This window comes from Pan paniscus, chromosome 10 (assembly GCF_029289425.2).
Source record: "Pan paniscus chromosome 10, NHGRI_mPanPan1-v2.0_pri, whole genome shotgun sequence".
Lineage (NCBI taxonomy): Eukaryota > Metazoa > Chordata > Mammalia > Primates > Hominidae > Pan > Pan paniscus.
This window is the reverse complement of record NC_073259.2, coordinates 131,428,970-131,449,366: the sequence shown is the minus strand read 5'-3', so window position 1 is coordinate 131,449,366 and position 20,397 is coordinate 131,428,970. Positions and strand designations below refer to the sequence as shown.

Sequence of the window (20,397 nt, the reverse complement as noted above, 5' to 3'; positions counted from 1 at the left end):
GATCCGCCTGCCTCGGCCTCCCAAAGTGCTGGGATTGCAGGCGTGAGCCACCACGCCCAGCAGAATCTTTTTTTTTTTGAGGTGGAGTCTCGCTCTCTCGCCCAGGCTGGAGTGCGGTGTCATAACCTTGGCTCACTGCATTCCTCCGCCTCCTGGGTTAAAACGGTTATTCTGCCTCAGCCTCCCAAGTAGCTGGGACTACAGGCGCGTGCCACCATGCCCGGCTAATTTTCGTATTTTTAGTAGACACGGGGTTTCACCATATTGGTCAGGCTGGTCTCGAACTCCTGACCTGGTGCTCCGCCTGCCTCGGCCTCCCAAAGTGCTGGGATTACAGGCGTGAGCCACCGCGCCCGGCCTCAGAATCTTAAATAAAACTTCACTTTAGTTGCTGAAGGGGAGACACTGAGTTAGTGGCCTCCTATTCATTCATTAATTCATTGAATGCGGTTATATGTCAGGCAATTTTGTATTTTTTTTTTTTTTTTTTTAGACTGTCTCGCTCTGTCACCAGGCTGGAGTGCAGTGGGGTGATCTGAGCTCACTGCAACCTCCCGCTCCTTGGTTCAAGTGATTCTCCTGCCTCAGCCTCCTGAGTAGCTGGGATTACAGGTACACTCCACCACGCCCAGCTAATTTTTGTATTTTTATTTATTTATTTAAATATTTTTTGAGTTGGAGTTTTGCTCTTGTTGCCCAGGCTGGAGTGCAATGGCGCGATCTCGGCCCACTGCAACCTCCCCCTCCCGGGTTCAAGCCATTTTCCTGCCTCAGCCTCCCAAGTAGCTGGGATTACAAGCATGAGCCACCACGTCTGGTTAACTTTGTATTTTTAGTAGAGACAGGGTTTCTGCATGTTGATCAGGCTGTTCTTGAACTCCCGACCTGAGATGATCCACCCACCTCCACCTCCCAAAGTACTGGGATTACAGGCGTGAGCCACCGTGCCCAGCCTTCTTTTTATTTTTTATTTTTTTGAGACGGAGTCTCACTCTGTTGCCCAGGCTGGAGTGCAGTGGTGTGATCTCTGCTCACTGCAACCTCCACCTCCCAGGTTCAAGCAATTCTCCTGCCTTAGCCTCCCAAGTAGCTGGGATTCCAGGCGTGTGCCACCACGCCCAGCTAATTTTTGTATTTTTAGCAGAGATGAGGTTTTACCATTTTGACTAGGATTGTTTCAGTCTCTTGATCTCGTGATCCGCCTGCCTCGCCCTTCCAAAGTGCTGGGATTGTAGGCGTGAGCCACTGTGCCTGGCCAATTTTTGCATTTTTAATAGGGATGGGGCTTCACCATGTTGGCCAGGATGGTCTCGATCTCCTGACCTTGTGATCTGCCTGCCTTGGCCTCCCAAAATGCTGGGATTACACGTGTGAGCCACTGTGCCCAACCTGTAGGTTTTAAGTGCCTTACTGAAAGTACTGTTGAAAAAGGGGCAGCATGCAGATTCATTTTATGCTTTAAAAAGTGGTTTGTCTCAGACGAGCTCGGTGGTGCACACCTGTAATCCCAGCACTTTGGGGGACCAAGGCTGGTGGATCACGAGGTGAGGAGATCCATACCATCCTGGCTAACACGATGAAACCCCCTGTCTACTAAAAATACAAAAAATTAGCTGGGTGTGGTGATCCGCACCTATAATCTCAGCTACTCTGGAGGCTTAGGCAGGAGAATCGCTTGAACCCGGGAGGCAGAGGTTGCAGTGAGCCGAGATTGCGCCACTGCACCCCAGCCTTGGCGACACAGCGAGACTCTGTCTCAAAAGAAAAAAAAAGTGGTTTCCCTCAGAGTTTAGCTACAGATATGTTTAGGCATTTCTTAGCATCTAAATTGAGCTTCGATTTGTGACTTGCCACCTGTGAAGATGGAGAACACTCAGGGCTAGTCCTACTGAGTAACTTCACATTCCTTGAGGCTCTGTGGGTTCCCATGCTTTGCCTTTCTAAAGTTGGTGTAAAGATACATTTTTTTTTTTTTTTTTTTTGAGATGGTGTTTCACTCTTGTCACCCAGGCTGGAGTGCAATGGTGCAACCTTGGCTCACCTGCAAGCTCCGCCTCCCAGGTTCAAGCAATTCTCCTGCCTCAGCCTCCCAAGTAGCTGGGATTAACAGGCGCCCACCACCATGCCTGGCTAATTTTTTTGTGTGTTTTTAGTAGATACAGGGTTTCATCACATTGGCCAGGCTGGTCTCGAACTCCTGACCTCAGGTGACCAACCGGCTTGGCCTCCCAAGCTGCTGGGATTACAGGCTTGAGCTACCATGCCTCGCCAAAGATAATTTTTAAGAGTAATTACTTTAGCATTAAATACCAATTAATAACTATCTAAAATGATGTAATCCTAAAGTTTTTGCAGTTGTCTTTGTTTTTATATGCTGATTGACAGATGCAATTTGTTGTGGCTTGAACTTACCAAGTGTTAAGACAACCTTAGGGATACCACTGAAATTTCCTTAAGTGGAAAGGATGGGCTCTTAAAGATCAGGAATTCTCTTTTATGAATAAGATATGGTATGAAACCTATCAAATTAACTTATTTATTGGGAGGCAATATATAGATTAGAGTCATGCTTTTCAAATATTTTTATTGCATCCCACAGTAAGAAATGCGGTTTACATTGTGACGTAGTATACATATACCCATACAACTATATATGTATCTTTTTTTTTTTTTGAGACGGAGTCTCCCTCTGTTGCCCAGTCTGGAGTGCAGGAGTGCGATCTTGGCAACCTCCACCTCCTGGGTTCAAGTGATTCTCCCACCTCAGCATCTCAAGTAACTGGGATTACAGGTGTGTGCCACCACGTCCAGCTACCTTTTTTGTGTATTTAGTAGAGACATATATGTATATGTTGGCCAGTGTATATGTTGGCCAGGCTGGTCTCGAACTCCTGGCTTCAAGTGATCTCATCTTGGCCTCCCAAAGTGCTGGGATTACAGGAGTGAGCCACCGCACTCGGCCTATACTGAGATATTTTAAAATGCTGATATGGTAGGCTGGGTGCGGTGGCTCACGCCTGTAATTCCAGCACTTTGGGAGGCCAAGGCGGGCTGATCACGAGGTCGGGAGATGGAGACCATCCTGGCTAGCACGGTGAAACCCTGTCTGTACTAAAAATACAAAAAAATTAGCTGAGTGTGGTGGTGGGCGCCTATAATCCCAGCTACTGGGGAGGCTGAGGCAGGAGAATCACTTGAACCCGGGAGGCAGAGCTTCCAGTGAGCCAAGATCTCGCCTCTGCCCTCCATCCTGGGTGACAGAGCAAGAGTCCATCTCAAAACAAAACAAAACCTGATACACTAAATTGATTTGACACCCTGCTAATGTGTTGTGATCAGTAGTTTGAAAAGTACTGGAACAGGGTTGGGAGTACAGGATCTTGGAGTGATGCGGTGTCAGACCTTCTGAATTCGTAATTCTATTCCAAGCTCCCTTTGTTGTATTTCATTTTTCTTCTTTTTTTTTTGAGACGGAGTCTTGCTCTGTCGCCCAGGCTGGAGTGCAGTGGCGCGATCTCGGCTCACTGCAAGCTCTGCCTCCTGGGTTCACGCCATTCTCCTGCCTCAGCCTCCGTAGTAGCTGGGACTACAGGCGCCTGCCACCGCGCCCGGCTAATTTTTTTCGTATTTTTAGTAGAGACGGGGTTTCACTGTGGTCTCGATCTCCTGACCTCATGATCCACCTGCCTCGGCCTCCCAAAGTGCTGGGATTATAGGCGTGAGCCACCGCACCTGGCCCGTTATTTCATTTTTCTAAGCCTTAGTTTATAAATTGTGACTAAGGGATAATGGGTAGCATTTGATACTCATGGCTTATTTTGAAGGTTAAAAGAAAAAAACACACCCATATATGGGTTGAGCATCCCTAATCTGAAGATTCAAAATCTGAAACTTTCAGCACTGACATGATGCCACAAGTGGGAAATTCCACTCTTGACCTCACGTGAGTGATCACAGTCCAAAATGCAGTCAAAACTTTGTTTCATGCACATTTTAAGGTACTGTATAAAACTATCTTCAGGCTATGTGTATCAGGTGTATATGAAACGTAAGTGTATTTTGTGTTTAGACTTGGGTCCAGTCTCTAAGATATCTCATTATGTATGTACAGGTATTCCAAAATCCAAAAAACCCTGAGTCACTTCTGGTTCCAAGTTTCAGATACGGGAAACTCAGCCTGTAGTGAGAATCAAGACAATTGACCATCTGAATTTGACTAGTGATAATCAAGAAAGTTGTTTAATTCCCCCCAACTCAACTATTTGTGTATTGCTTTTGTAAAGGACTTTTGTGGCTTTGTATATAATTTGCACATTCCTTTGTAAATATCTTCTTCCTACAGGTTTTGCAGTGGGGGATACTTTACCAAGCAAGGTCCTATGAAGGGTAGATGTTGAAAAGTACAGATTGCATTCTTTGTTGTTGTTGTTTTGTTTGTTTCTGAGATGGAGTCTCCTCTTTCGCCAGGTTGGAGTGCAGTGGCACGACCTCGGCTCACTGTAACCTCCACTTTCCGGGTTCAAGCTATTCTCCTGTCTCAGCCTCCCGAGTAGCTGGGACTACAGGCACCCGCCACCATGCCCAGCTAATTTTTGTATTTTTCGTAGAGATGGGGTTTCATCATGTTGGCCAGGATGGTCTCAATCTCTTGACCTTGTGATCCGCCTGCCTCAGCCTACCAAAGTGCTAGAATTACAGGGGTGAGCCACCATGCCTGACTGTTGTTTTGAGACGGAGTCCCACTCTGTCGCCCAGGCTGGAGTGCAGTGGTGCAGTCTCGGCTCACTGCAACCTTCACCCCCTGGGTTCCGGTGATTCTCCTGCCTCAGCCTCTGGAGTAGCTGGGATTACAGGCGCGCCACCATGCCCGGCTAATTTTTGTGTTTTTAGTAGAGATGGTGTTTCACTATGTTGACCAGGCTGGTCAGGTCTCGAACTCCTGACCTCAAGTGATCTGCCTGCCTCGGCCTCCCAGAGTGCTGGAATTACAGGCATGAGCCACCATGCCCAGCCCAGATTACATTCTTTTAGATAAAGGAAATTCTTGTAAACTAACTTCTTTGTAACTGCTGTTTCTTTCTCCTGATGTTCTTAAGTGTCTACTGCACACAGTAGACACTTAATATTTGTTGATGAACTGTATCTCTAACTGGATCATTATCCTAAAATTCTTAAACTAAATGTCAGTCATATCACAGCTGCATAAAAGCACAGATAAAGCTGAATCTCGAATCAGACATGCTTAGCACTCTAAGGAGAAAAAAATCCTTTTTGTTATTAGCTAAGGTGAAGATATTTGCTAAGTGATGGTATCCGTGCACATTTAAAAACGCACAGTTTATTCTAAATTTAGTAACTGATTGGTCAAGTTGGATGTGTAGCAGTAACACTTTAAGATAAAAAGGGACTAGTATTTTATATAATTGATATGTGCAGGGCACGGTGGCTCACGCCTGTAATCCCAACACTGTGGGAAACCGAGGCGGATGGATCAATTGAGGTCAGGAGTTTGAGACCAGCCTTGCCAACATGGTAAAACCCCGTGTCTACTAAAAATACAAAAAAATTAGCTGGGTGTGGGGGCACGCGCCTGTAATACCAGCTACTCTGGAGTCTGAGGCAGGAGAATCGCTTGAACCCAGGGGGGCGGATTCAAGGTTGCAGTGAGCTGAGATCGTGCCATTGCACTCCAGCTTGGGTGACAGAACAAGACTCCATCTCAAAAAAACAAACAAACCCAAAGACTAGTATGAAAGTTAATTATTTAATGGATTGCTAACAAAGTTTGTATTCTGGGGAATAAAGTGCTGAATCAGTGATATGGGAGTAAACATCTTTTTTGGATGAAATACTAATATATATAAAAATGATAGTAGCTAGCTAGTAGCTAACATTTACTCCAGGTAGTATCACATTTACTTCACACAGTAATCCTATGAAGGAAGTTCTATTTGTATTATTTTAAGATGAGGAAACTGAGTCAGAGAAGTTCTCACTTGACCATATCATACTACTAGTGGGCAATGCAGCCAGTATTTGAACCTAGGTATTTTGTCCGACTCCATGATCCTCAGCCACTGTGGTGTGCTACTGCTATTGTGGACATGTCCCTCGTGTCTGCTCAGAGCTGTAGAGATTGGTTTTAGGTCTCAGCAAGAGGAACCTTGTCCCCCTTGGTAACTTTCTGTGTTGGTATTCTGAATGGGAACTATATCCTTCCATTCTTCTGGTTGGCTATTGTTTCTCAGTATTCTCTTCCTGCCAAAACTAGCTCTTAGTTTTTCTCTACTGCTGTGTCTTTGTGTCTTACTTATCATAGAAGTTTTCATAGGCGTACTGTTTTGAAATAGGTCATGTTTTCAAATGCTTTCGTTTATTTTTCATTTTTTTGGGACAGGGTCTCACTCTGTCACCCAGCCTGGAATGCAGTGCCATGAACATGCCTCACTGCAGCTTCGACCTGCTAGGCTCAAGGGATCCTCCTGCCTCAGCCTTCCAAGTAGCTGGGACCACAGGTGCATGTCACTACACCCAGCTAATTTTTTGAGGTTTGTTTTTATTTTTTGTTGGAGATGGAGTCTCGGTCTGTCGCCCAGGCTGGAGTGCAGTGCTGCGATCTTGGCTCACTGCAACCTCCGCCTCCCGGGTTCACGCGATTCTCCTGCCTCAGCCTCCTGAGAAGCTGGGATTATAGGCGCCCGCCACCACACCCGGCTATTCTTTGTATTTTTAGAGGAGACGGTTTCACCACATTGGCCAGGATGGTCTCAAACTTGTGACCTTAGGGGAGCCACCGTGCCCAGCGTTTTTTTATTTTTATTATTTTTTATTTTATTGTTAAGAAACAGGGTCTCAGCTGGGCATGGTGGCTTATGCCTGTAATCCCAGCACTTTGGGAGGCCCAGGCGGGCGGATCACGAGGTCAGTAGATCAAGACCATCCTGGCCAACATGGTGAAACCCTGTCTCTACTAAAAATACAAAAATTAGCTGGGTGTGGTGGCGCAGGCCTGTAGTTTCAGCCACTTGGGAGGCTGAGGCAGGAGAATTGCTTGAACTTGGGAGGTGGAGGGTGCAGTGAGCTGAGATTGCGCCACCGCACTCCAGCCTGGGTGACAGAGCAAGACTCTGCCTCAAAAAAAAAAGAAAAAGAAACAGGGTCTCCCTTTGTTGCCCAGGCTGGTTTCAAACTTCTGGACTGAAGTGATCCTCCTTCCTTAGCCTCCCAAAATGCTGGGATTATAGGTGTGAGTCACCGCACCCAGCTTTCAAATGTATTTATGATAAAAATTGAACTCTTTTTTTGTCCATTGTTTGAGAGAGAGACCTTCCGTGGTTAGTAACTTGGGTTTGTCAGACTGCTCCATGGTAAATGTCATCTGAGGTCTATGAATTCCTTTGTAGACACACTAACACAGTTCTCTTGTACCTAACAGTATTTAGCATTTATATGGTGCTTTGTGACTTAAAAGTGAAAATGTTTTTCCTCCTATGAACAGGTCTTATTTGTAAAATGAGGAGGAGATTGGCTAATACAAGTTTTTAAGGGCTCTCTCAGCTTGAGCACCAAAATTCTGTGAGTCTATAATAGTTTCTGAATAGAAATATAATTACATACTAAGGGTTTTGCCTAATGGAGTTAGAGAATGGGATAGATGTTCTCTCTCTATCCCCTTTCCCTCCTTCACCCTGCAAAAAAAGAAGAAATAGAGAATTTGTGCCCGTTTGGCTGAGAAATGATCCCTAGTATTCCATTTATGTATAAGATATATGTTAGGATTAAAATCTTTTTCATTAGTAGCTTGTAAAAGACAGTGTCTTTTACAGACGTTGTTATTCCCAGGTCATTCATCAGATTAGAGGGTCTTAAATTGTTACTATTTTAATTGACCAGTAAAAATTGTCTATATGGTGTATAACATGTTTTGGTATATACAAGTATACATTGTGGAATGGCTAAGTCAAATTGTGATTCCTATGAGTGAGTTCTAAGCTGGTCACCGATAATGTTATTTATAACTGTTGCTCTCTTTCTTACATGAACATCAAAAAGTTTCTCAGTAAAATTTTTTTGTACTTAAATGCTCATTGTTAGGAAAACATTTCAGAAAGCTCTCATGAACTGAATAATACTTTGCAGTGAATATGCATTTCATTGATTAATGGCATCTCTACACTTTTGAATATTATTAGATAGGGCTTGGTGTATAGCTCATGGACTGATGGATCCTGTGGCCTGCAGGGGCTCTGTGGTCTGTAGTTTTGGAAGTCACTGGATTAAAACAATGTACTTCTGTTTCAAATGTAAAGAAATCATTTCCAGTATTTATTTTAAAGAGATGACATTTTGATAGTCTCCAGAGTTCTATTAATCTGGGTCAAGATTATCTGTAGCCAGTGGGCCAAGACCCTATTTTAGTCTTAACGAAGTATTTTATGGATTGAAAATGTTAAAAGCATTGATTTAGAGCTCTAGGTACTTGTTCGTATTATGCAGTAGGATAATTTGTAAAAGTATGGTCAAATGTGTCTATATTAGAAAAATTAGTTAACTTGGTCTTTTTTTTGAATCAAAAGTCATCAGGCAAACAACTTTATTTGAAATCTATATTGGGACATTTCTCCTGTTAACTCTGTCATTCAGTTCCTTCATGTTATTTATATCTTGCTGTCTAATACTTTATTCCCCCTCCAATTTTAATCTCAATCTGGCGTTTATTCTGAAATAAAATAATGAAACATCGTAGTTTACCAACATCAACTTTATCTACTCATTGGAAAGAAAACTTCATGGATTTTGGGAGTTTGAACTATCTAGTTTCTAATCTTCTACCACTTCCTGCGTGAGTGAACTTCGGTAGATAATTTAAGTTTTCTGACCCTCAGTTTCAGCTCTTAAATTATATTACCCATCTCACTCAGGGTTGTTTTGGGCTTGAGTATGGTAATGTTTATGAAGAATTTAACACGGTGCTAGGCTTGTTTGCTTCCTTCCTCACTCCCTGCCCAAAATGGTTTTCTTCCTCAGGTTGCTTTTCCTTTTTCTGGAAAATTCTGGAGAAATCTCCTTTGGGAGGCTGGGCGCGGTGGTGCACGCCTGTAATCCTAGCACTTTGGGAAGCCGAGGCGGGTGGATTGCCTGAGCCCAGGAGTTTGAGACCAGCCTGGGCAATACGGTGAAACCCCGTCTCTACTAAAATACAAAAAATTAGCTGGGCATGGTGGCGGGCAGCTGTAGTCCCAGCTACTCGGGAGGCTGAGGCAGGAGAATTTCTTGAACCTGGAAGGCGGAGGTTGCGGTGAGCCGAGATCGCGCCACTGCACTCCAGCCTCGGTGACAGAGCGAGACTCCGTCTCCAAAAAATCTCCTTTGGGGTGTCTGTTTTTCCTCCCACTCTTCTACACAGTGGTCTGCCCTCTTTCATTCTGGGTATCTGGTTTTCACCTTAAACTCACTCATGTTTCCATTAGAACATCTGTCTAAATGATACACAAACGTAGGTGACATAGACGCAGTAGAGGATTTCTTTGTTAAATGCTTTCATCTGAAACAGTTCTTACATGCTAGAAGTCATGCTCAGGCCGGGCACAGTGGCTCACGGCCTGTAATCCCAGCACTTTGGGAGGCCAAGGTGGGTGGTTCACCTGAGGTCAGGAGTTCGAGACCAGCCTGGCCAACATTGTGAAACCCTGTCTCTACTAAATACAAAAATTAACCAGGTGTGTTGGTGGGCGCTACTTGGGAGGGTGAGGCAGGAGCATCAGCCCGGGAGGCAGTGGTTGCAGTGAGCCGAGACCGCGCCATTGTACTCCACCTTGGGCAACAAGAGCGAAACTGCGTAGTCATGCTCATTGTGCTCTTGGCTAATGCCATTTTTGTAGGACATCATGAAACACTGACACTTAATTTTATCACAGTCTGAGAACAAATGGACTAGCTGAAAATTAGTATATTTATGTAACATGAAATTAGTTTTCTGAGAAGAGTACAGATTTTTCATAAGTATGTTTGTATATGTAAATTGGTTATTTCAGGGAAATTAATGAGAAAAGTTAAAATTTAGAAAGCTCTTTTTCCCCCCTATAAAATGGGTAAAAATCCATGGCAGCAGAATAGTTTGGCCCCTGAGATTATAGTTGGAAAAACCTCCAAACTAAAATCTGTCTACTTGCTTTAAATTGGCTTTATCCCCCCACCCCGGCAAACTCCGTAGAACTCATCCTTTAGGTCTTCTGGGCTCGGTGTTTATTTTTTATTTTCTCTTGGCCTGACTCTAACCATTCATCAGCTCATACTTTTTCTCTGACGTGCTTCATATTCTCGCTTCCATTCTGAGTTTGTATTTAAGCTAAATGTGATGGATTTAGCTCCCTAAGTATCTTGGATTCCATTTCCCCTTCTTTCTCTCTGCCCCATGCAGTTATAATACATCTCTCTCCTGGTCAGCTATGTCAGTTTCCCAAGATGTCATTCTGCTCCTGGTCTTCTGCTCCCTCTTAGTTTGTTTCCACATTGCTGTTGAGTAATCCTTCTATTTTTTTCTTTCTTTACTGAGTTGAGTTGGGGGTCTTACTCTGTAGCCCAGGCTGGAGTGCAGTTGTGCAATCACAGCTCCCTGCAGTCTCCAACTCCTGGGCTTAAACCATCCTCCCAAGTAGCTGGGACTACAGGCGTGCACCACCACACTTGGCTAATTAAAAAAATTTTTTTGTAGATACAGGGTCTCTAGGCAGGTCTTGAACCGCTGGCCTCAAGCTAACCTCCTGCACCTCCACTTTGGTGCTGGGATTACAGACTTGAGCCACAGTGCCCAGACTTGTAATCTTTCTAAATCACAAATCTGCCGTGTCAAGTAGTCCTCAATCAGAAAACTTGTTAGTAATCCCTGTTTCCCACAAGAGCAAGTGAACTCTCCAGCATGGTGTACAGGGCTGTAGGTGATACCTTCATCTCTTGCCGTTTCCTGCCTGAGCCCCATACTTCTGTTCTGAGCTTCCATACCCTTGTCGAATTAACTCCAGAGGTTTTCTTTTTCTTTTTTTTTTTTTTGAGATGGAGTCTCGCTTTGTCACCCAGGCTGGAGTGCAGTGGCACAATCTTGGCTCACTGCAACCTCCACCTCTTGGTTCAAACGGTTTTTCCTGCCTCAGCCTCCAGAGAAGCTGGGATTACAGGCACCCGCCACCACATGTGGCTAATTTTTGTATTTTTAGTAGAGGCAAGGTTTCACCATTTTGGCCGGGCTGGTCTCAAACTTCTGAACTCAGGTGATCCACCTGGCTTTGCCTCCTGGCGTGCTGGGATTACAGGTGTGGGCCACTGCATCTGGCCTCCAGCCATAGTTTTTAAAGTGTGTCAAATTCTTTCATACCTCTATGTTTTGAATGCATAGTCGAGAGGATCCTTGTCCACCTGATGATTCCCTGATGCTCTGCTGCATTGTCATCTTTATAACATCTCTGCTTCCACAAAGTTCATTATTTCCTTCTCTGTTCCCGTAGCCTTTTGTAGATGCATACTTGTGCTATGATTTATGTACTTCTCTATCCTTTTTTAGAGTGAGCTTGGGATCCAAGACTATTTCTCTTTTATCCTCTTTGTCTGACACATGGCAGGTTCTTCATTAATATTGAATGAATGGGTCTAATAGAGATTGTTGGATTGTTTATATTTAGAGGGGAGTTAATATTTGTCACTTTTTGTTTTTTATGTTAATATTTAATATTGCCCTTTAAAGATGGTGGAGCCAGGGCAAGATTTACTGCTTGCTGCTTTGAGTGAGAGTGGAATTAGTCCGAATGACCTCTTTGATATTGATGGTGGAGATGCAGGGCTTGCAACTCCAATGCCTACCCCGTCAGTTCAGCAGGTAAGAGTTTTCCAAAGCCTCTCTTTCTTGGTGATTTCTGCTTACAGTATTTTTTTTTTTTTTAAGATAGTCTCACTCTGTGGCCCAGGCTGGGGTGCAGTGGTGCAGTCATGGCTTACTGAAGCCTCAACCTCCCAGGCTCAAGCCATCCTTCTGCCTCAGCCCCCCAAGTAACTGGGACTATAGGCACGTACCACCACATCCCGCTAATTTTTTGTCTTTTTTGTAGAGACAGGGTTTGCCATGTTGCCCAGGCTGGTCTTGAACTCCTGAGCTCAAGCGATTGCCCACCTCGGCCTCCCAGAGTGTTGGGATTACAGGTGCGAGCCAAGCTTGGCCCAATTTTAAATATACATGTGAAGCCTTAATTTTAAATACATGTGTTAATTTTTTTTTTTTTTTTTTTTTCTGAGACGGAGTCTTGCTCTGTCACCCAGGCTGGAGTGCAGTGGCGCAATCTCAGCTCACTGCAACCTCTGCCTCCTGGGTTAACAATTCTCTTGCCTCAGCCTCCTGAGTAGTTGGGATTACAGGCATGGGCCACCACGCCTGGCTAATTTTTGTATTTTTAGTAGAGATGGGGTTTCACCATGTTGTTCAGGCTGGTCTCTAACTCCTGACCTTGTGATCTGCCTGCCTCAGCCTCCCAAAGTGCTGGGGTTATAGGCGTGAGCCACTGTGCCCGGCCAAATGTTATTTTTATGTTGAGTGTTCATTTTGATTTATGAGGCAGAAAATAATAATGAAAACCAAAACATTATTTTCTGCTTTGATATTATTATAAACGTATAGACAGTGTAAGAGATGTTTAGTGTTCTTGTGGGAGTATCTTTAATTTCCTTAATCGTTGTTTAATTATTTAGGGATATTCTTCTGTGATCTCATTATATACATTCTCTGAAAGCAAAAACGTAAGATTCTGGCTGGGCATAGTGTCTCATGCCAGTAATCCCAGCACTTAGGGAGGCTGAGGCTGAAGGATTGCTTGAGCCCAGGAGTTTGAGACCAGCCTGGGCAACGTAGCAAGACCTTGTCTCTACAAAAAGTTAAATAAAATTAGGTGGCCGAGGTTGTGTGCACTTGATGTCCCAGCTACCCAGGAGGCTGAGGTGGGAGGATCGCTTGAGCTCAGGAGTTTGAGGCTGTTGTGAGTTGTTATCGTGCCACTGCACTTTAGCCTGGGTGACAGAGCAAGACCTTGTTTCTGAAAAATAAAAAAATAGACTGGTCCGAGTGCAGTATTGTTTACAGGTAATTGATCACAGCCAGTTACAGATTTCTTTGTTTCTCCTCTACTCCCACTGCTTCACCTGACTAGCCTTAAAAAAAAAAAAAAAAAAAAAGACTAAAAAAAATTTTTTTTTCTTGAGACAGAGTCTCACTCTGTCACCCAGGCTGGAGTGCAGTGGCACGATCTTGGCTCACTGCAACTTCCACCTCTCAGGTTCAAGCAGTTCTCCCGCCTCAGCCTCCCGAGTAGCTGGGATTACAGGCGGCCGCCGCCAAGCCCAGCTAATGTTTTTATTTATTTATTTATTTGTTTATTTATTTGTGTTTTTTGAGACCGAGTCTCGCTCTGTCACCCAGTCCAGAGTGCAGTGGTGCAATCTCCACTCACTGCAACCTCCGCCTCCCAGGTTCATGCCATTCTCCTGCCTCAGCTTCCCAAGTAGCTGGGACTACAGGCGCCCACTACCACACTCGGTGAATTTTTTGTATTTTTAGTAGAGACAGGGTTTCACCACATTAGCCAGGATAGTCTCGATCTCCTGACCTTGTGATCCTCCTGCCTTGGCCTCCCAAAGTGCTGGGATTACAGGGGTGAGCCACCGCGCCTGGCCAAGCCCAGCTAATTTTTTGTGTTTTAGTAGAGATGGGGTTTCACCATGTTGGACAGGCTGGTCTTAAACTCCTGACCTCATGATCCGCCCACCTTGGCCTCCCAAAGTGCTGGGATTACAGGCATGAGCCACCACGCCCGGCCTACAAAAATGTTTTAAAAAAGAAATTGTTAGTACAGTTTTGTGGAGATCTTGTGCTTGCAAAGATTATTACATTATAAATCTGCTGTTAGTGATTTCACGTCAGTTTGAATGTTAAACTTGATATTTTTTAATAAATGCAAATCTTGTCCTTGAAACAGAATTTACTGCTGTCCTTTATTTTTTGTCTGATGTTGTTTTCTCTCCAGTCAGTGCCACTTAGTGCATTAGAACTAGGTTTGGAGACCGAAGCAGCAGTTCCTGTTAAACAAGAACCAGAGACTGTACCTACTCCAGCACTATTAAATGTGAGGGTAAGAATGATTTAGATTCATCGTTACTTCTAAAATAGTTTAGAAGTGTAGTGAGAAAACATGGCCAGGTGTGGTGATTCGCACCTGTAGTCTCAGCACTTTGAGAGGCTGAGGTAGGAGGATTGCTTGAGCCAAGGAATTCAAGACCAGCTTGAGCAAAATGGCAGGACCCCATCTCTATAAAAGAAGAAATGGGCTGGGCACAGTGGCTCATGCCTGTAATCCTGGCACTTTGGGAGGCCAAGGTGGGTGGATCACTTGAGGTCGAGTTCAAGACCAGCCTGGCCAACATGGTGAAACTCCATCTCTATCTCTACTAAAAATACAAAAATTAGCTTGGTGTGGTGGTGCACGCCTATAGTCATAGCTACTCGGGAGGCTGAGGCAGGAGAATGGCACGTACCCGGGAGGTAGAGCTTGCAGTGAGCCGAGATGGGGCCGCTGCACTCCAGCCTGGGTAACAGAGCGAGACTCTGTCTCAACAAAAAAAAAAAAAAAAAAAAGCATAATTAATAAAAAATAAAAAACTTTTTAGTGTGAAATAGTTTTCTCTCTCTAGTTCTGCTTTTTGCCACTTTCCCAATATCCTACCCTTACCTCCTACTTTGCGACACATTTCTTTCATTCTTGTTTCGTTTTTTTTTTTTTTTTTTTTTTTTTGAGATGGAGACTCGCTTTGTCGCCCAGGCTGAAGTGCAGTGGCACCATTTCGGCTCGCTGCAACCTCTGCCTCCTGGGTTCAAGCAATTCTTCTGCCTTAACCTTCCGAGCAGCTGGGACTATAAGGCGCCCACCACCATGCCTGGCTAATTTTTGTATCTTTAGTAGAGACAGGGTTTTACCATGTTGGCCAGGCTAGTCTTGAGCTCCTGACCTCAGATAATGTGCCCATCTCAGCGTCCCAAAGTGCTGGGATTACAGATGTGAGCCACCGCTCCCAGCCCCACAAAGATATTTTTAAAAACAGATTTGTACGTGAAGATATATAACACGGTCATTGATGACAAGTCAAAATATTGAAAAAAGTTGTGAATAGTAGACTTTATTTTTTTTATTTTTTTATTTTTTATTTTTTGAGATGGAGTCTCGCTCTGTCGCCCAGGCTGGAGTGCAGTGGCGCGATCTCGGCTCACTGCAACCTCCGCCTCCCGTGTTCAGGCCATTCTCCTGCCTCAGCCTCCCGAGTAGCTGGGACCATAGGCGTCCGCCACCATGCCCGGCTAATTTTTTGTATTTTTAGTAGAGACGGGGTTTCACCGTGTTAGCCAGGATGGTCTCGATCTCCTGACCTCGTGATCCGCCCGCCTCAGCCTCCCAAAGTGCTGGGATTACAAGTGTGAGCCACCGCGCCCGGCCAATAGTAGACTCTCTATTAAAAAGACTCATTATTAAAGGAGTCGTGGAGAAATAGCAAATAGTGTTGAGGAGGAAAAAAGTGAAAATGTCATCAATCAAGGCATTAGAAACTTTCTGTTACTAGTCTTTTGGGGAGATTGGGGTGGGAGGGGTCTTGCTATTTTGCCAAGGCTGGTCTTAAAATCAAGTGAACTTCCTGTGTCACCCTCCCGATTAGCTGGAAATGCAGGTGCACACCACTGTGCCTGGCTTAGTCCTGTTATTTTCGGTTTGTGTGGGATAGTTCCATTTTATGCTTGCCATCCCTGACAGTTATAGAAAGGGTTATATTACAGCTATACCTTCTTTTCATCAAAGTTGTCCGTTTAACTTGGTAATTTGTAGCTAATCAAATCAGAAATGAAGTACTAATATTTAGGCAAGGCTGGGCACAGTGGCTCACGCCTGTAGTCCCAGCACTTTGGGAGGCTGAGGTGGGAGAATGGCATGAGCCCAGGAGTTTGAGACCAACCTGAGCAACATAGGGAGACTCTTATCTCTAAAAACAATTTGCCGGGCATGGTGGTGTGCACCTGTAGTCCCAGCTACTTGAGAGGTTGAGGTACAAGAATCACTTGAGCCCAGTTGGGCAAGGCTGCAGTGAGCTATGATCGCACTTCAGCCTGGATGACAGAACGAGACTGTTTCAAAGAAAAAAAAAAAAAAAGCAATGATAAAAGTGCATTTTAGGTTTTTAGTTGTCCTTCCAGGTTTGTGGATATAAGCTTCATTAGAGAATGAAGCATTTTTCAGTGGTGTATTTTTTGTTTTCTATCTAGCAGCAGCCTCCATCTACTACAACATTTGTGCTGAATCAAATAAATCATCTTCCACCCTTGGGATCTACAATTGTAATGACTAAAACACCACCTGTAACAACCAACAGGCAAACCATCACTTTAACTAAGTTTATCCAGACTACTGCAAGCACACGCCCGTCAGTCTCAGCACCAACAGTACGAAATGCCATGACCTCTGCACCTTCAAAAGACCAAGTTCAGCTTAAAGATCTACTGAAAAATAATAGTCTTAATGAACTGATGAAACTAAAGCCACCTGCTAATATTGCTCAGCCAGTAGCAACAGCAGCTAGTAAGTCTGTTTTCAATAGTATCAACTTTCTCTCTGGTAAGCTATGTCGCATGTTTTTTTTAAACGATTTGCTTGGGTTTTTAAAGAACTGGCCATAAAAGGGTGTTATATGCATTATTTTGCGTACTTACAGTCTTTAACACAATTCAAGGGAAGCAAAAGTTTAGATGCCTTGGGTAGGTTGTTTAGCTTTGAAATGTGATTTCTGGGATTATCAGGTAGCTACGTTAGCAACATGAAATCTTACCAGTTTTATATATTATAGGTAGTCAGTTAACATTTTTCTTAATCCTTTACAAATCCTTTACAAATAGCTGTTTACCTATGACTCATCTGTGGATCTTGTTTGAAAGCAGAATCTGATTCTCAGTAGAGCCCACAATTCTACATTTCTTTTTTCTTTTTTTGAGACAGATTTTCAGTCTGTCACCCAGACTGGAGTGCAGTGGTGCGATCTCTGCTCACTGCAGCTTCTGTCTCCTGGATTCAAGTGATTCTCCTGCCTCAGCCTCCCGAGTAGCTGGAATTAGAGGCGCTTGCCACCACACCCAGCTAATTTTTGTATTTTTAATAGAGACGGGGTTTCACTATGTTGGCCAGGCTGGTCTCGAACTCCTGAGCTCAGGCAGTCTGCCCACCTTAGCCTCCCAAAGTGTTGTTGGGATTACAGGCGTGAGTACCACGCCCGGCCTGCTTGTGTTTTTATGAAATAGAGGACTAAGAGCATTCTAAAAGAATGGGCGATAAGTGTTTATAGGAAGATGTAGAACTTTGTCTTAAGTGACAGATGTCATTAAAATTTTCAGATCATCTGGTTTTTATGTTTGGGTCCATACCACTGTGTCCTTGTGGCTGTAGTTTTTTGTTTTTTGGTTTTCGTTTTTTGGTTCTCCTCTCAAGGTCATTGTCCTGAACTGACTGCAACCTGGCAGTGAGATGCGAGTTGGGAAATCATTTTAGCTGTCTTAGGACTGATTCCATTTTCTGCCGTGGAGTGCAGCACTGTGACCTTGACCTGGCTAAGGTGCAGGGCAGTTTCTGGAATCACTCGCAAGGGACTTGGGGATGGTCGACAGTTGGTGGAAGATGCTTCTCGTTACGGTCTTTGGATTTAATGAGGAAGTCTGCTTCTTATATGAGTGGCTTTCTGAGCATTGTACTCCTCACATCAGCATATGCCATCATAACTTAAAGGAGTGGATGTATGCCATTGTGAGGGAAGAATTTAGAGAACACAACAGAAAACGGGATAGATTTGGAGCTGACTGAACAAGATATCTAGTACAGTAAATTCTCCCACATTTAAGGTAGTGATTTTTAAAAGACAAATGCAGACATTTATAAGGCTGCACAGCAAGACTATCCATGTATGGAAGCCTGAGAAACTGTCAAGCTAGGTCAGGACTAAGAAACAAAGATGGGCCAGACGCAGTGGCTCATGCCTGTAATCCCAGCACGTTTGGAGCCCAAGGTGGGTGGATCACGAGGTCAGGAGTTCAAGACCAGCCTGGCCAAGATGGTGAAACCCCACCTCTACTAAAAATATGAAAATTAGCTGGGCATGATGATGGGTGCCTGTAATTCCAGCTACTTGGGAGGCTGAGGCAGGGAATTGCTTGAACCCAGGAGGCAGAGGTTGCAGTGAGCTGAGATGGCGCCACTGCACTCCAGCCTGGGCGACAGAGCAAGACTCCATCTCAAAAAAAAAAAAAAGAAAAAAAAAAAAAGCTGGTAAGTGAATGCTGAAGACAAGCAAAGTTTTTTGTTGTAGGAGATGGTCCTCTTTTTACTGAAGGGAAAAAACGTTGAAAATATGAAACTGCAGAAAGCAAGGTGTTGCATGTTCTACTTATCTGTGTGGTTGTTGCCCCTTTGGGTTCTAATCTGTCACTTTTTCTCTGGTCTTAAAACTAGGAGCTGATCACTGGCTCTTTCACAGTTAAAATAAACAAACCATGCCCCCAAATATCATCTCTGTTCTAGTTTCCTTGTTTAGTTAATACTTTATTTTTATTTTTTATTTTTTTGTGAGACGAAGTCTCATTCCATCGCCCAGGCTGGAGTGCAATGGCGCGACCTCGGCTCCCTGCAACCCCTGCCTCTTGAATTCAAGTGATTCTCCTGCTTCAGCCTCCCAAATAGCTGGGATTACAGGCATGAGCCACCAAGCCTGGCTATTTTTAGTAGAGATGGGGTTTCACCATGTTGGCCATGCTGATCTTGAACTCCTGACCTCAAGTGATCAGCCCACCTCGGCCTCCCAAAGTTCTGGGATTACAGGCGTGAGCACCTGGCCTGTTAATACTTTAATTAGTTGTACTCGTTTTGGAGTCTAAGTGATAGTCCTCCCAAATACTCTTCATCTTTTGCTAGAATAGATGAAATGCTGATCAGCTCTCCTGGTGTTAGCACTCTCTTCCCTAAAGGCAGTGATTTCCGCACCTCTATCTCAAGAATTCCAGGTATTGTGAGGACTTCAGGGATTCTTGGAGGCTGAAGGCTGGTTCCAGGGGTTCCGAACTGGATACCTCCCACCCCTATTCAGTCAAGTAGCTCTGCTGATTGATAAGTGGATTCTGAGATTTTATTGCTATATTTAAAAGAGTTTGAAAACCAGTGGTATAGAAGAAAGTGTTCATTGTTTAGATCTTTACTCTGGGAGCAGGAGGAAGTAAGGAGTTCCCAAATTGATTTTTCTTCTTCTAGAAATAATTATTTTGCCTTGAAAATTAGTAAGTACCACCAGATCACATGAAATTGATTCTGTTTGGGTGATAACCCCAGGTTTTGGGTTTTTTTGTTTTTTTTTCTTTTTTGAGAGTCTTGCTCTGTCGCCCAGGCTGGAGTGCAGTGGCGCGATTTCGGCTCAGTGCAGGCTCCGCCTCCTGTTTTCATGCCATTCTCCTGCCTCAGCCTCCCTAGTAGCTGGGACTACAGGCGCCCGCCAGCACACCCAGCTAATCTTTTTTTGTATTTTTTTTTATTTTTATTAATTAATTAATTAATTAATTTTTTTGAGACAGAGTTTTACTCTTGTTGCCCAGGCTGGAGTTCAGTGACGCAATCTCAGCTCACTGCAACCTCCGCCTCCCGGGTTCAAGCAGTTCTCTGCTTCAGCCTCCCAAGTAGCTGGGATTATGAGCATGCGCCACCATGCCCGGCTAATTTTGTATTTTTAGTAGAGACTGGGCCTCCTCGGCCTCCCAGAGTGCTGGGATTACGGGCGTGAGCCACCGCGCCGGCCTTGTTTATTTTTAATGAGTCAAATGAAGTGTCTCAAAGTAATGCTGGCTTTTGGGTATCTTTCTAATAAATAATTTTCAAGCTTCCCTTGCACACGTTCCTTTTGTAAAGTTAATTCTTTACTTCCATAAAGACACATGGGTTTGCATGTTTTCATGCCTGTGCTTAATTTAAATTAGTAATAGACGCCAGGTGCGGTGGCTCACGCCTGTAATCCCAGCACTTTGGGATGCCAAAGTGGGCAGATCACCTGAGGTTGGGAGTTCAAGACCAGCCTGACCAACATGGAGAAACCCCGTTTTTACTTAAAAAAAAATTACAAAATTAGGCAGGCATGGTGGCGCATTCCCGTAATCCCAGCTACTTGGGGGTCTGAGGCAGGAGAATCGCTTGAACTCGGGAGGAGGAGGTTGCAGTCAGCTGAGATTGCACCAATGCACTCCATCCTGGGCAACAAGAGTGAAACTCCAAAAATAAATAAATAAAAATAAATTAGTTATAG

At 44.2% G+C, this 20,397-nt stretch overlaps 1 protein-coding gene across 6 annotated transcripts in view; it reads left to right on the top strand.

Annotated features, from left to right (window-relative positions):
- SBNO1 (strawberry notch homolog 1) overlaps nucleotides 1–20,397 on the top strand; it is a 75,598-nt gene that overhangs the window by 2,777 nt on the left and 52,424 nt on the right. For 2 of the 6 annotated variants that reach the window (XM_024931036.4, XM_055096323.2), the window contains exons 2-4: nucleotides 11,738–11,869; nucleotides 14,061–14,165; nucleotides 16,343–16,652. In XM_024931036.4, coding sequence (XP_024786804.1) covers nucleotides 11,738–11,869; nucleotides 14,061–14,165; nucleotides 16,343–16,652 — 547 coding nt within the window. Of the gene's footprint in view, nucleotides 1–493; nucleotides 613–11,737; nucleotides 11,870–14,060; nucleotides 14,166–16,339; nucleotides 16,653–20,397 lie in introns of all 6 variants that reach the window. The other 4 variants (XM_003812104.7, XM_055096321.2, XM_055096320.2 and 1 more) reach the window with 3 other exon arrangements.